Source organism: Gekko japonicus, unplaced genomic scaffold, assembly GCF_001447785.1.
Source record: "Gekko japonicus isolate JY-2015 unplaced genomic scaffold, Gekko_japonicus_V1.1 scaffold769, whole genome shotgun sequence".
NCBI lineage: Eukaryota > Metazoa > Chordata > Lepidosauria > Squamata > Gekkonidae > Gekko > Gekko japonicus.
The window spans coordinates 181,655-195,371 of NW_015175993.1; the positions used below are offsets into that span (position 1 = coordinate 181,655).

The 13,717-nt window shown below is 48.9% G+C and overlaps 1 protein-coding gene across 2 annotated transcripts in view; it reads left to right on the top strand.

Annotated features, from left to right (window-relative positions):
- Positions 1 to 3,616: 3,616 nt before the first annotated feature.
- Positions 3,617 to 13,717, top strand: part of LOC107123193 (arf-GAP with GTPase, ANK repeat and PH domain-containing protein 1-like) — a 440,455-nt gene continuing 430,354 nt past the window's right edge. For both annotated transcript variants that reach the window (XM_015426385.1, XM_015426386.1), the window contains exon 1: positions 3,617 to 3,936. In XM_015426385.1, coding sequence (XP_015281871.1) covers positions 3,738 to 3,936 — 199 coding nt within the window. In that variant the 5' untranslated portion in view covers positions 3,617 to 3,737. The remainder of the gene's footprint in view (positions 3,937 to 13,717) is intronic.

Sequence of the window (13,717 nt, forward strand, 5' to 3'; positions counted from 1 at the left end):
CCTTTACCGTCCCCTTCTTCTTTGACCTCCAGTCTTTCCCAGCATCAGGGTCTTCTCCAGTGAGTGCTCCCTTCTCATTTGGTGGCCAAAGTATTTGAGCTTCAGCTTTACCAAGATGTTTTTCTCAAGTCTCAAAAAAATTGGTTACAACATGGGTTATCAACTGTTAAACTGGATATGCAGTTGTAGAGGAGAAAAAAATTTGGCAAGAAATCTGCTGGGTCTAAAAATACCCATGAATTCATTGCCAAATCTTTCTCAGTCGCATAAATCTCTTCCTCCTGTGCACCACATCACTGCTCCAGCCGGCTCATTCTCTTTTCACAGGCAGCGATTGTTCCAGCGTCCAGAAAGGCAGCCAGTCAACAGTTCCGCAGGAAGTAAACACCAGCACAGATGAACTACTGAAGGCTTCATTGATTTCATGTAAGGAGGAGCCAGAACAACCATAAACCATCTCTTGAGCGTCCTTGTCTCCTCACCTCTACATGATTAATATTTTATTTATTAAGAGTTCTTCTGGTATTGTCTCCTTAGTTGTCAGTTTAAAAATTCCTGGAAATAAAACTGCATGCCAGTCAGTCATCCACTGCCTTTCAATAGCCAGTTTGGTGTAGTGGTTAAGTGCGCGGACTCTAATCTGGGTTTGATTCCCCACTCCTCCACTTGCACCTGCTGATGTGACCTTGGGTCAGTCACAAGCTCTGGCACAGCTGTCCTTGAAAAAGAGCAGTTTGTGTCAAAGTTCTCTCAGCCCCACCCACCTCACAGGGTGTCTGTTGTGGGGAGGGGAAGGGAAAGGAGTTTGTAAGCCGCTCTGAGACACCTTTGGGTAGTGAAGGGCGAGGTATAAATCCAATCTCTTCTTCTTCAGAGCTTAGCACCTACCATTCATGTTTTACTGGTAGGTTTGCCAGATCCAGCTTGGGGGGTACCTAGAGATGTTGGGAAGGGGAGGTTATAATGCCTTAGAGTCCCCCTTCGAAAGCAGCCATTTTTTCCTGGTGAACTGATCTCTGTTTCCAAGTGACGGCACCATGTTGGGGACGTTGCACAATGTTGCCCTTTGGGAGTGGGGTTTCCCCGCCAGCCAGCTGGCTGGTGGTGGGCAGAAGCCCCATAAGCCAGGGGAACCCCAGCCAGGACCTGGGGAGTGGCAACCCACATGTACATACAATAAAATTTCAAAGCTATGTAATAGTCTATGACACGAACCCCCCTTATACAGTCAGTTCTGTGAGGGTCTGCGTGTCCGGACCTAGTCAGAGTTAGATTTCGTTTTTCCTGACCAGTCCCCTACACAAATCTGCAAAAGTCTCTTCGGGGTATTTGTTTTACTTATTAAAGAGTTAGGCACCACGGCTTGTTAACTTCAAAACAGAACAGGCTTTATTTATAGAAAACACAACAGGGGGATGGAAAATATATGCAGAGGATAATTTGTTTCTTTTCAGACTTGAACTTTTGGCTTGGTTTACACTTCAGCAGTATGTTTGTTGTTTCCAGTATCCCACAGATGTTAAACAATTCACTAAACACCTTCCTAATCATACTCTCGTGTACTGCTTGGTGGTTAACCTTTGGCTTTTGAGATCTGGCTCCTTTTGAGCCCAACTGGCCACCAACCAGTTGTCCTGACTCTGCCAGACCGTTCCTCAGCCCTCTCTTAACCACCTCTCCCAGTTCCTTTAGGAGCAATGTATTTGGGTGTTTGTGACAACTGATGTGTTTAACCTTTCACCAGTCTGATCACTGTCCTCTTTCCTTTAGAGGGACTCAGTAATCCAGACTATTCAGCCCCAGTTATCTCTTCCAACTGTTATTAGGCTGTTCACACAGAACAGAGGTCTGCTTCCTTCACAGAGCTCCTCAGTTTGCTGACTCCTCTCTGCTAACTCCACTCATCAACCTCCTACTAACTGCTTCTTTCCAACTGCCCAAAATCCCAAACCGACCGTTTGGTCCAGTAAATGCCAATCACTGAGGGTTCCAAGCTAAATGGCCCCCTCCTCACTCAGTCATATGACTCAGCAGTGTTCTGTGTTTACTTTCTGCTGGTCCCAGATTTTCAATTCCGTCACATAGTCTGACTTCAATAGTACAAGCAAATCTAATAAAAAGACTTAGCCAGCTGCAAACTTAGCCAGCTGCAAATCTAATAAAAAGACTTAGCCAGCTGCAAACTCTCCAGAGATTAATTTTCATGGAGGAAATGGCAGCTTTGAAGAGTGTCCTATATGGCACTGCAATAGGATTGCCAACCTCCGGGTAGTGGCTGGAAATCTCACCTGGAGAAAATGGCTGTTTTCCTGGTATTAACTGATCCTAGATGGCACCGCATTAGGATTGCCAACCTCCATGTGGCGATGCTCTGAGAGCAAAACTCTATGATTTGAAGCTGGTTTACCATAGAGTTTTGACCCCAAACCAGAGCATCACCGTACAATGTCCCTGACATGGTGTCACTTCCAGGTGACATCATCATGTTGGGAACGTCTGGGAACACCACCTGATCCCCCCCCATGAGCAAGGGTGTAGACTTTCCAATTTCCCGGGGGGGGGCTGGGGCTGGACCAGAGGCATTGCTTTGCTAGGAGCAAGGGTGGCTCCCGGGGGAGGCTGAGTACCTTCCTGAAAATTTCGGCGGGGGCTCACGCCCCGTCGCCCCCACGAAGATTACGCCTATGCCCATGAGGAGGGGACCTGGGAACTCACAGCTGATGACACCCTGGGTTATCAATGTTGGCTGATCTATGATAGCAACAAATAAAGTAATTCCAGGAAATCTCCAAGCAGCACCTGGCGATTGGCAACACTATGGGCGCTTACACACACACTAAACAACACACTTTCAATCCACTTTGCAACTGGATTTTTTAAAAAAACTGATTTAATTTATGGCCCGCCCTCCCCGCCAAGGCAGGCCCAGGGCGGTTTAGGAATATTAACTGTGAAATGACAAAATTCACTTGCAAACCGAAGTGGATTGAAATTGAATTATTTAGCATGTGCAAAAATGCCCTATGTCAGACACCTGAACCCCCGCCAAAAAACTGAAAGGGCTCCTCCCCACCTCCGTGAGAACCGGCTACCTCAAGTACTTCTGGTTAAGGCAAGGCTGGACGCCAGTGGGCGGGACCAACGGAGGACAGTCGCGCCTCCCTCTAAGCTGAGCTAGCTCACAGTTTTTTAGCCTCCGGCTCACACATTTTCGCCTTAGCTCAGGAAGGATGGCTCCAGAGCAAACCAATTTATGCAGCAGCCAAATCGCTCGCTCACAACTCTAATGCCAGGAGCTCACAAAGTAGACTTTTTGCTCACGGGACTCCACAGCTTAGAGGGAGCACTGGCGCCTGCCCAGCGCCGAACGGGCTGCGGAACCGCGTCCCTTTCGCAACTACAATCCCCATGAACCTCTGGGGCGTCCCCCCCTTTCCCTCCATTCCATCAGAGCGGGAGGAACCCGGCGCCGGGACGCCTGCGAACTACATCCCCCAGCATGCCGCGGCCCCGGTCCCCGCCCCCCCCGGCGCCGCTAGGGGGCGTGTCCGCGGCCCGCCTGGCCGAGCGGTGGTTGGCTGTCGTCGGGGGGCTAAGCGGGTGGCTGCGTGTTTGCGAGGCCGGGCTGGGGCGTGTGAGGGCGCTGGGCGGCGGCGTCTCCATGGCCTGGCCTGCTGGCCCTCCGGGCGGCTGGCGATGAAGTGAGGGGCGGGCGCGGGGCCCTGTGCCTGCCAGCCATGAACTACCCGCCGCCGCCTCCGCCGCAGCAGCAGTACCAGCAGCAGCAGCAGCTGGCTCACTCGGCCGCCATCCGGGCGGAGATCGGCCGCTTCGAGTCCGTGCACCCCAACATCTACTCCATCTACGAGCTGCTGGAGCGGGTGGAGGAGCCGGCGCTGCAGGGCCAGATCCGGGAGCACGTCATCGCCATCGAAGGCAAGCCCCGCCCCCTCCCCTTCCCTTCCCTGCCCCCGGCCCCAGCCCCGCGAGGTAGACCCCGGCGGGGAGGGCGGCCCGGGGAGGGGGGAGACTCTTGGCAACCGCCTTCCCCCCCCCCAATTATCTGGAAGGGGCTCTAGGGAAGGGCTCCCAGGGGTTGCCAACAGACCTGGAGGAAAATCCTGCTGCCACTTCAGTAGAGGGATGCAGCGATGATGTGATTTATCTTCATGGAAAGCGTTGGCTGCCCGTTTCCAAGCATTAAAGCCTGTATTAAAGGTGCAGGACATGTTTCTCCGGGTGCTGTTGGCAACCCTTTCCGCTCTCAGGCGCGACAGATTTGGGCAGCTGCTTGAGAGGCGAGGGGACGCGGTCTTTTGCAATTGGCAAGTGAGAGGGAATGGGGGGCGGTGGTGGTGGGGTCGGGATTCACGGGTCTGGCTTTGGTCGCTTCCCCTTGGGAGGTTTTGCTCCGGTTGGGTCTCCAGACTGCAGGGAGGTTTCTTGAGCATCTATCTGCACACTCTCATCCCTTGCTCGACCACTTCCTGGGTTTCCCCCTACGTTGTTGTGACCTTTCCCAAAGCTTGGTTTGATAACAGTGTGTTTGGAAAGACTGTAAAGAGCCTTTGTACACCATGTGTAGAGGAAGGTTTTGGAAGATGCTTATCCTCACCAGTTCCGTTTTCCTTGGGTCACCCACCTGCTCTCCCCGGTGCCACTGGAGGATTTTTTTAAAATAATCAGCATGGCTGTAGCACAATAATGTTGTAATGCTCCATTCCTGTGATGGAAAGGCCACTGTGCTATAATGATCTAGCAAGTTTATATATATTTATTTATTTATCTTTGAGACTTGTATCTCACCTTGCACCCACAGGCAGGCTCAGGGCAGGGCACAGCACATAATCCAACGATACAATCTTACGTTAATTAATAAAACAGTTCATTAAAACATCAGCTCGAGCCATTAACATTAAGTCAACTCATTTCCGTATCTGCTAACAGCACAGCAAATAATTTCTTCTTTCAGTGTCTGCTGGGCTCATGCCAAGGAGGGCGGAGTGCATTCGGTATAAACAGATCACTCCGTCCGGGCACCAATGTTCCCTCTAAGCTGTGGAGTCTTGTGAGCAAAAGTTCTACTTGGTGAGCTCCTGGTATTAAAGCTGTGAGCGAGCGATTTGGCTGCTGCATCAATTAGTTTGCTCTGGAGCCCTCCTTCCTGAGCGAAGACAAAAATGTGTGAGCCGGAGGCTAAAAAACTGTGAGTTAGCTCACACGAACTCAGCTTAGAGGGAACCCTGCTGGGCACCCGAGACATAAGTAGAGCTGTGGGTCGCTTGAGCAAAGGAGGCTGATGTTATTTGACATCCACCCCGTCAACCAAAGGCCTGGTGGAAAACCTCCATTTCGCAGGCCTTGCGGAATGGCAATAAATCCCACAGGTCCCTGATCTCAGTCGGGAGCGTGTTCCGCCAGGCTGGGGCCGGGGCTGAAAAAGTTCTGATTCCACAAAAGCCCTCCTGTGGTGTAGGGGGACATGGTGGCACTTGGGGGCCAAGAGAAGGAAAGAATGGGGGAAAGCGGCTGTGCGGATGCTCCGTTGCCACTGCAAATGTGGCAGTGAGGATTGTTGCTGTGCGGAAGCAGCCGTACCCTGGCACTCCTCTCTCTCTCTCCCATTCCCCATTTGCCCCCTCAGTGTCTCGCCCGCAGGGAAAGGCCAAAGGGGCAGCTGCTTAGAAAAGCTATTTGTGGAGCCTTGTGGGGAATAGCTTTGAGAGTGAGTCAGACGGGGTAGGCAAGGTGGACTGGCTTGTTGCATGGACAAGCACTTCCATGAATCTCAGGCTCTTTGTTTTAATCCAGTCATTGTTCCCAAAGCCAGGGTTCTAGTAGCGCCCTGGTAGGAGGTGGTTCACTTTTGGCATGGTGTTTGCATGCAAGTTGTTCGTCAGGTTGACTGACCTGCCTGGATTTCTCTCTGCGGCCTTTGAATCTTCCTGCATATATCCAGCCCTTATTGCCTTTGAAGGTGATCTAACTTAATCTAGCAAAATGACCTTCCCTGATGGCTTGTGTGAACTTGACCTGCCAAGATATAGAGAAAACTATTTCTGAGTTTCAACTCATGTCACTGTTTTGTCATAGGAGGTGTTCATAAAGCAGGTTGGGGCACCAGGTGTGTGAACTGCTCCTTTGCATGAGGGTCATATGTGGCTGTTGTGGACAGGGCCTTTTGCATGGTGGCACCTGGCTTGGAGAACTCTCCCTCCTGGTCTCTGCTCAACAGGCAGAAAGGGGAAGAGAGTGCTGTTTTCCTGGGCCTTCGGTGTCTTCTGGGGTATTAAGATGACGCTTGTTCTAAGTTTTCTGTTGGTACTTTTTATTCTTTGTGTTTGAGTTATGTTGAAAGCTTGACCTTGAAAGCACTGACTGGCTGGCAGTATATAAATGTATTAAATCTTTGAGGAAGTGGCCTTTTGCTGTTTTGTTTTTTTTAAAGGTATCTCCTTTCCATTCTTAACTTCAGTTGGCTAGATCGAAGTCTCTCCCCCTCCTCTCCGTAACAAGTCCCACAGACAGACGTATTCGGGCACAATATGTGCTTGTCACTTGGCAGTCTCGGGTTGTTACATTTGCAAGACTTCTTTTGTGTTTTCCAACTGAGGGAGGGAACATATGGCCGCAATACTTCTGGTACAGAACGTGGAGCTGTTCATCTTATCGTGCTTATCCTCCGGTGTAACGTGTATCTGCCAACTGTGCCCGTCTGCCGGGTCTGTGTAGTACCAACAGATCAGTCTCTGTGCAGGAGAATAAATCGCCACAACGCTGACGTCGAAGATTGCAACATTCAGAAATTAGTGGGCGAACATTTCATTCTCCTTCTGTCAGGGGGAAGTCATCCAGCTGGTTAGGTCACGCCTCTGCTCGCTCAGGTAGGGCGATGCCAGTTTTGGCACAGGTCCTATTGGAGAGATCGCAGGCTGACCCTCCAGTTTTGGGTAGCATGGCTCAAGTGGTTAAGACGCTAAACTGCAGGCTGTGGAAGGTCGGTAGTTCAGCAGTTCGAGACCCGAGTGCCGCATGACAGAGTGAGCTCCCGACTCTAGTTCCAGCTCCTGCCAACCTAGCAGTTCGAAAGCAAGAAATTGCAAGTAGATAAATAGGTACCACTTCAGTGGGAAGGTAACAGCGTTCCGTGCCCCTTGGTGTTTAGTCATGCCGGCCACATGACCACGGAAACGTCTTCGGACAGCGCTCGCCCTTCGGCTTTGAAACAGAGATGAGCAACCCTAGAGTCGGATTCGACTGGCTTTCGAGCAAGGGAACCTTTACCATTACCTTTTTAATACTTAGGTAGGAGGCTTGAGCTCTGCGCCAAGCCAAAGCACCAAAGAAAGTAAACTTTTAAAAGAAAAGCAGACATTCAATAGGCAGCCCCAAGATGCAAGAAGATTACCGGGTGGTGGTGGTGGTGGGGAATGTTGCAAGGAAAGAGTTGTGAGCCTTGCCTGCCAGTCTCAACTAGAGAAGGAAGCCCTGGAAGTAGAGAAGAGATTGGATTTATACCCCGCCCTTCACTCTGAGTCTCAGAGCGGCTTACCATCACCTTCCCTTCCTCTCCCCACCTGTGAGGTAGGTGGGGCTGAGAGAGCGCTGGCAGAAACTGCTCTTGAGAGGACAGCTCTGAGAGAACGGTGACTGACCCAAGGTCACACCAGCAGCTGCATGTGGAGGGGTGGGGAATCAAACCCGTTTCTCGCAGGTTAGAGTCCAGCACTCTTAACCACTACACCAGACTGGCTCTCCAGAGCAGGGATGAGCGGAAGGACTAGAAAACAGCTGAGGGGATTAGAAAGAAAAAGTTGAAGGAGAGCCCCCCCCCATTTTTTTCGAGAGGTGGCCACACAGAGCCCTCCAAAGGCAGCAAGGCTGGCCGTGTGAGGTGAGCAACCCGAAGCTTCAGGTTACGGCTCCCTCGCCACACAGAGCACTGACACACGACCATGAGTGGTGCCGTGGCAGCGCGAACTGTAGTAGTCGAGCAGAGGGAGTCCAAGGAAGCCGGGATTGACAGCAGGTCGGTCAGCCTGTGTGGTGAGCTACAACACCCCCCCCCCCCCGTCAACGGGCCCCGGCCTAAGGTAAAATGGCCACCCCCACCCCAGATCAGTCCCAGGGCCCTCGGAGAGTTACAAGAGCGGACTCCCCCTGGGAACAATCAAATGCAGACTTACGAGGGGGGGGGGCAGCCATGCAGATTTATTTAGTTTTTAATAAACTTTATTGCCATTGTTGGATATTACAATCCAAAATCCTGTGAGGTCAACATTAACAAACAAACTTCTGTATACAGATTATACCAAACTGGAGTTTACATATTCTGTTGTAATATTTTATCAACACCATCACCATCGTAATAAAATAAAGTAAATGCAGGCAGCCATGCAGATGGATCCCAATATGCCCTGCTCATGCCAGCAGATCAAAGCATGGCACCGGGCCCCTTCGACCCAGGGCCATATCCGGCAGGGGCGGAGTGGATGTGGCTGGTCACGAGCGGACCATGGCCTTTCCCACTAGCATAGGGTGCCCCCTTTAACACCCAGGGTGGTAATGGGTGCCCGCCAGTAGGCCAAGTTACAACATGGCCACTAGAAGGCTCAGAAGCCATCAGTCCAAATTAGGCGGCGGGTCAGGAGAGGTGATAGCCTCTACTGAGGATGGCCCGGACAAGGAGGAGGATGAATGGTTGGTGGAGGAAACAGAAATGCAGGAGACGTCTTCCAGGCTATTCCAAGGGGAGCACTTCCAGCGTCCCTTAAACAAGGTGACCCTCACACGAAACTATCAGTTTGAGATGCCAGAGAAACCTACATCTTCGCTCGGACAAACCTCGATCTTCCCCGCCCCTCGAATAAAGGCTTAATGGGATATTACATACCAGGTGATGTTATTTACCTCCATGCTGTGAAAAGAAGTGTCAGCTACCCATTTCCACACATTAAGTTTCTCTTAAGGGTCAGGGCAGCCCAGCTTGTGTGTTACCCTTTGCACCGATGCCGGAGCGGTATTAGTCTGTTCATAGATTTGAAACAATTCTCTCTCAGCTGGACACCCGGTGAGAAATCGTTCCCGTATTTCAGCATGAATCCCCAGACACCAGAGGTCATTGTTTGCAGAGGTTAAACCCGGTTTGTCTTACATCTTTACCTGCTGTTCTTCTTCACAATAGAGTCATAATATTTTATATACCCTAGAAATGATGCTTTTGATTAGATACACTTTATATGGATTTTTTTTCTCTTTACACAAGATCTCTGCTTTTTAAGTTTTTAAGTAGTGCCTGATTTGAAAGTCTTCGAGCCAAAGTGGGGAACTGGTTATTCAGTAACTTTAATTTAAATAGAAATTAAAGTAACTCATTCTAAACAGGCGTTTAGATATGTTATGTCTTAACCCGTGGACATTAAAAACCGGATCATAAATTATAGCAGCCAGGCCTAACCCTTTTCCTGTCTGTCTCAAACAAGTAATGGATTACTTAACTATAAATGTATTACTGTAGTAGTTTATTTTTATCCCTTTTTTCCACTCATAATAAAGCTTGCAAATGGCATTAGGTACAACTTTCATATTGATCCCAGCTTTCTGTGTTTCAGAACAGACCTTTAGCTGTTATTGATGGTTGACTTAAGATATGGAGGATCAAATTCTCATTTCGTGTTTCTCTCCTGCATTACCGTTTCTCTTACCCTTGGTCCCCCCCCCCAAAAGTCCAAAGAAATATTAATAGTTGCTACAGTTTAGATGGCAGTATTCCCTTGAAGATTGTACTGAAATAAGAAAAAGAAAATAGTATTAAAGGATAAACCAGAAATCGCTTCAATGACGTTTTAATTGTGGGTCATCTTCAAAGAGTGACTGAATTTATGCCACTTGCCTGATTTTATTATATTTTCTTCGTTGATTTTGCCAGTTTGGTGTAGTGGTTAGGAGTGCAGACTCTAATCTGGGAGAACTGGGTTTGATTCCCCACTTCTCCACATGCAGCTGATGGTGTGACTTTGGGTCAGTCATAAGTTCTCTCAAAAGCAGTTCTCTCAAGAGCTGTCTCAGCCCCACCTACCTCACAGGGTATCTGTTGTGGGGAGGGGAAGGGAAACGAGATTGTAAGCTGCTCTGAGACTCCTTTGGGTAGTGAAGGGTGGTGTATAAAGCCAATCTCCTCCTCCTCCTCCTCCTCCTCCACCACCACCACCACTACTTCTACTACTACTACTACATCTTCTTCGTCTTCGTATATATAAGCAACGGTCTTGGTTGTCTGTAGTATGGTTTAAGATTTTTTTTCTCAGCCTAGATTTGGTGAACACATGGACCAAAACCATTGTGAAACTTGAAAGTCTGGAATGGGGATGGGGCTCCTATGAGTAGATCAGCTGCCTGATATTCAGTATCTCCCAGGTACAGTCCCTGGCACCTCCAGTTGAAAGGTTCAGGTAATAGATGATGTGATGATATGGAAGACCTTCACGTGAGACCCCAGAGAGTTGCCGTTGTTCTGAACAGACAATCCAGACCTCAGTGGTCTGATCCAGAAGCTTCCTGAATCTTTGTGATCTCTGGAGTGTGTATTTCATTTTGTGCTTTCTGCATGAGTTACAGTACAGTCTAAAGGACACTTTCCTGGGATCTTCTCAGATCTTCTCAGGATTGATCCTTGACCTTATCAATGGTCCTGCATTGGGCAGGGGGTTGGACTAGATGGTCTGTATGGCCCCTTCCAACTCTATGATTCTATGATTCTGATATGCAGGGCTATTTTGAGGCAGGAACGCACAGGAACGGAGCTCCGGCTGGCTTCAGAGTTGGCCACGCCCACTACAGCCAAAACCTCTGCGTGCGTGGCTACAGAGGGAAGGCCGAGAGAGCGACACCCCCCCCGTGACTCCAAGGCGGGAGGGCCAGGGACCCCTGGAAGGATTGGGGAGGCATTTAAATGCCTCCCCATGCTGTCCAAGGGCTGGCGTGGGGTGTGGCCTAATATGCTAATGAGTTTCTGCTGTTGGGTGTGGCCTAATATGCTAATGAGTTCCTGCTGGGCTTTTTCTACAGAAAAAGCCCTGCTAATATGGACGTTCCAGTTGTCTTGATATGGCAGTCAAAGATCTCAAAAGATGCTTAGACTTTCTGCACCCTCTTTTAAGCCTTTGGGCTGCTTTGCCGAAGGGCAGCCGTTTGATTCCGTACATCAAGAGGCACGAAATGGTGAACGATCGAAGGTTGTGGAGAGGGTTCTGTGTGGCTGCAGCCCTGCCTTTAGCCTGTATCCTCCAGGATAGTTTACCATTAATAAGGAATGAGGGGGTGTCCTGCCTACATGGTGGTCCCCTGGCTTCCTTAGTGATGGTTGGCAAAGGCAGTTGCCTCTCTGTGGCACTCTGTTGCTCTTTAATGTCCCCCCCCTTCTCTCCTGGTGAAATCAAGTAGCTATGAAAAGAGGGCTTGGTACGAGGGGGTCCCTCTTCCATGCCGCCGCCGCACACCAAGGCTTCACCTGGAGGCATCTGTTTGGAAGGGCCTTCTCATTAGACAATAAGCTGGACAGACACATTGAACACACATCCTTTTTTGTTTCTTTAAAGTCAATAATATTAGTGGTTTGGCGTAGTGGTTAATAGCGGCGGACTCTAATCTGGAGAACCAGGTTTGAGTCCCCACTCCTTCACATGCAGCTGCTGGTGTGACCTGGGGTCAGTCATAAGTTCTTTCAGAGCTGTTGTCTCAAGGACAGTTCTCAAGAGAGCTCTCTCAGCCCCACCTACCTCACAGGGTGTCTGTTGTGAGGAGGGGAAGGGAAAGGAGATTGTAAACTGCTCTGAGACTCCTTTGGGTAGTGAAAACCAATTCCCCTCCCTCTCCCTCCTTTTTCTTCTTCCAACCCTTTTCATTAATTTGAAATTAATGAGCAAAGAGCCCCCCCACACACACACACACTATCACACATGTTTCTTTTCCTTCTGGAATACTTGATGGTGCTCTCGACAGGATGAGATGGAAGTTAGTTTCTCTGTTAGGGCCTCTCGTTCAGGCACCCTTTGCAGTATTGGGGGGGGGGGGTTGGATGCTCCGCTGAAGCCCAGGGGAAGGCAGATGTTCTACTTCTGCCTTGCCTGGGTTTCGGGAGGCACAGCTCTGCATGGAGCCACAATGAAATCCACTTTTCCACTATGAATACACATGTGAGAGAACTAAGTTTGAGTCCAGTGGCACCTTTAAGACCAGCAAAGTTTAATTCTGGGTATAAGCTTTCCTCTGCGTGCACACTTCCTCAGATAGATTGAAACAGTTTTCCTCAAGCCTTACATGTAGGTAGAGAGAGGGTATGTGTGTGTGTGGGGGGGGGTTATTTGCAAGGAAGGGCTAGTTAGAGTTGAGATGCATAAGGAACTGGGCAATAAGTACAGCTGAGATTGGATTCAAGCCGTTAAGACCTGTGAATGGCAGCAAATGATACAAATACAAGAGTTAGCAAACAGATACCAAAAGAAAGAAAATGTTAAACGTGTTGTTATATCCAAAAATATTTTTTTTGTGAAAAAAAGAGAGAGTTAGCAAACAGATGTGAGAACTAAGTTTGGGTCCAGTCACACCTCCAAGACCAGCAAAGTTCATTTCTGGGTATAAGTGAGAACTGAGAGACTTAGCATGTGTAGATGCACACTTCCTCAGATACATTGAAACAGATTCCCTCAAGCATTACATATAGGTGGGGTGGGTTAGTTGCCAGGAAGGGCTAATTGGAATCCACAGGCATCTGCCACTAAGACTGGAATAATGCTGTTGGTAAGGTCTGTGAATAGCAGCAAGTAGCATACATATAATAAAAGAGTTAACAACAGAAGTGAGAACTAAGTTTGAGTCCAGTGGCACCTTTAAGATCAACAAAGATAATTCTGGGTATAAGTGAGAACTGAGTGACTTAGCATGTGTAGTAAGATAAGAACCTGATATCTCTGTTAAGCCCTGGAGGTTTCGTTATCCTGAGTGTTGTGATAACTTGTAATTCAGCAATCACCTGTTTCAGTCTGTTTCTGAAATTCCTTTGCTACTTTGAGGTTCCCCACTGAGTGCCCTGGGAGGTCAAAATGTTCTACAGGTTTCTCAGTTTTGTGATTCTTGATGTCAGATTTGTGTCTATTTATCCTTTGGCGTAGGGTTTGGCTACCTATGTTTGCCCTATGTAGAGAACGGAAAGGCATTGTTGGGATTTGATGATAATGTTAGAAGATGAGCAAGTGAATAAGCCTGAAATGGTGTAGTTGATGTTGTTGGGTCCAGTGAGTACGTTGTTGGGTGTAGGTGGCAGCAAAGTTGGCATCTGGGTTTATTGCAAGCTCTGGTACCAATGTCTATGTTCAAATTGGATGTTGTATTATTGTGGCTGAGGAGTTGTTTGAGAGTGGGAGGCTGTCTGTGCGCAAACAAAGGTTTGGCCCCCAGTACTTGTGAAAGAGGACTGCCATTAACCACTAGAGGTTGTAAGTTGCTGATGATGCGTTGAACTGTTTTCAGTTGAGAGCTGTATGTGGCCACTAATGGTGTTCTGTTATTGTCTCTTTTGGGCCTGTCTTGCAACGGGTTTTCTCTGGGTACCATTCTGGCTTTGTTAATCTGTTTCTTGACTTCATCAGGTGGATACTTTAGTTCCAAAAAGGTTTGCTGTAGATCCCTCAGGTAAGAATCTCTGTCCGTAGGACTGGAG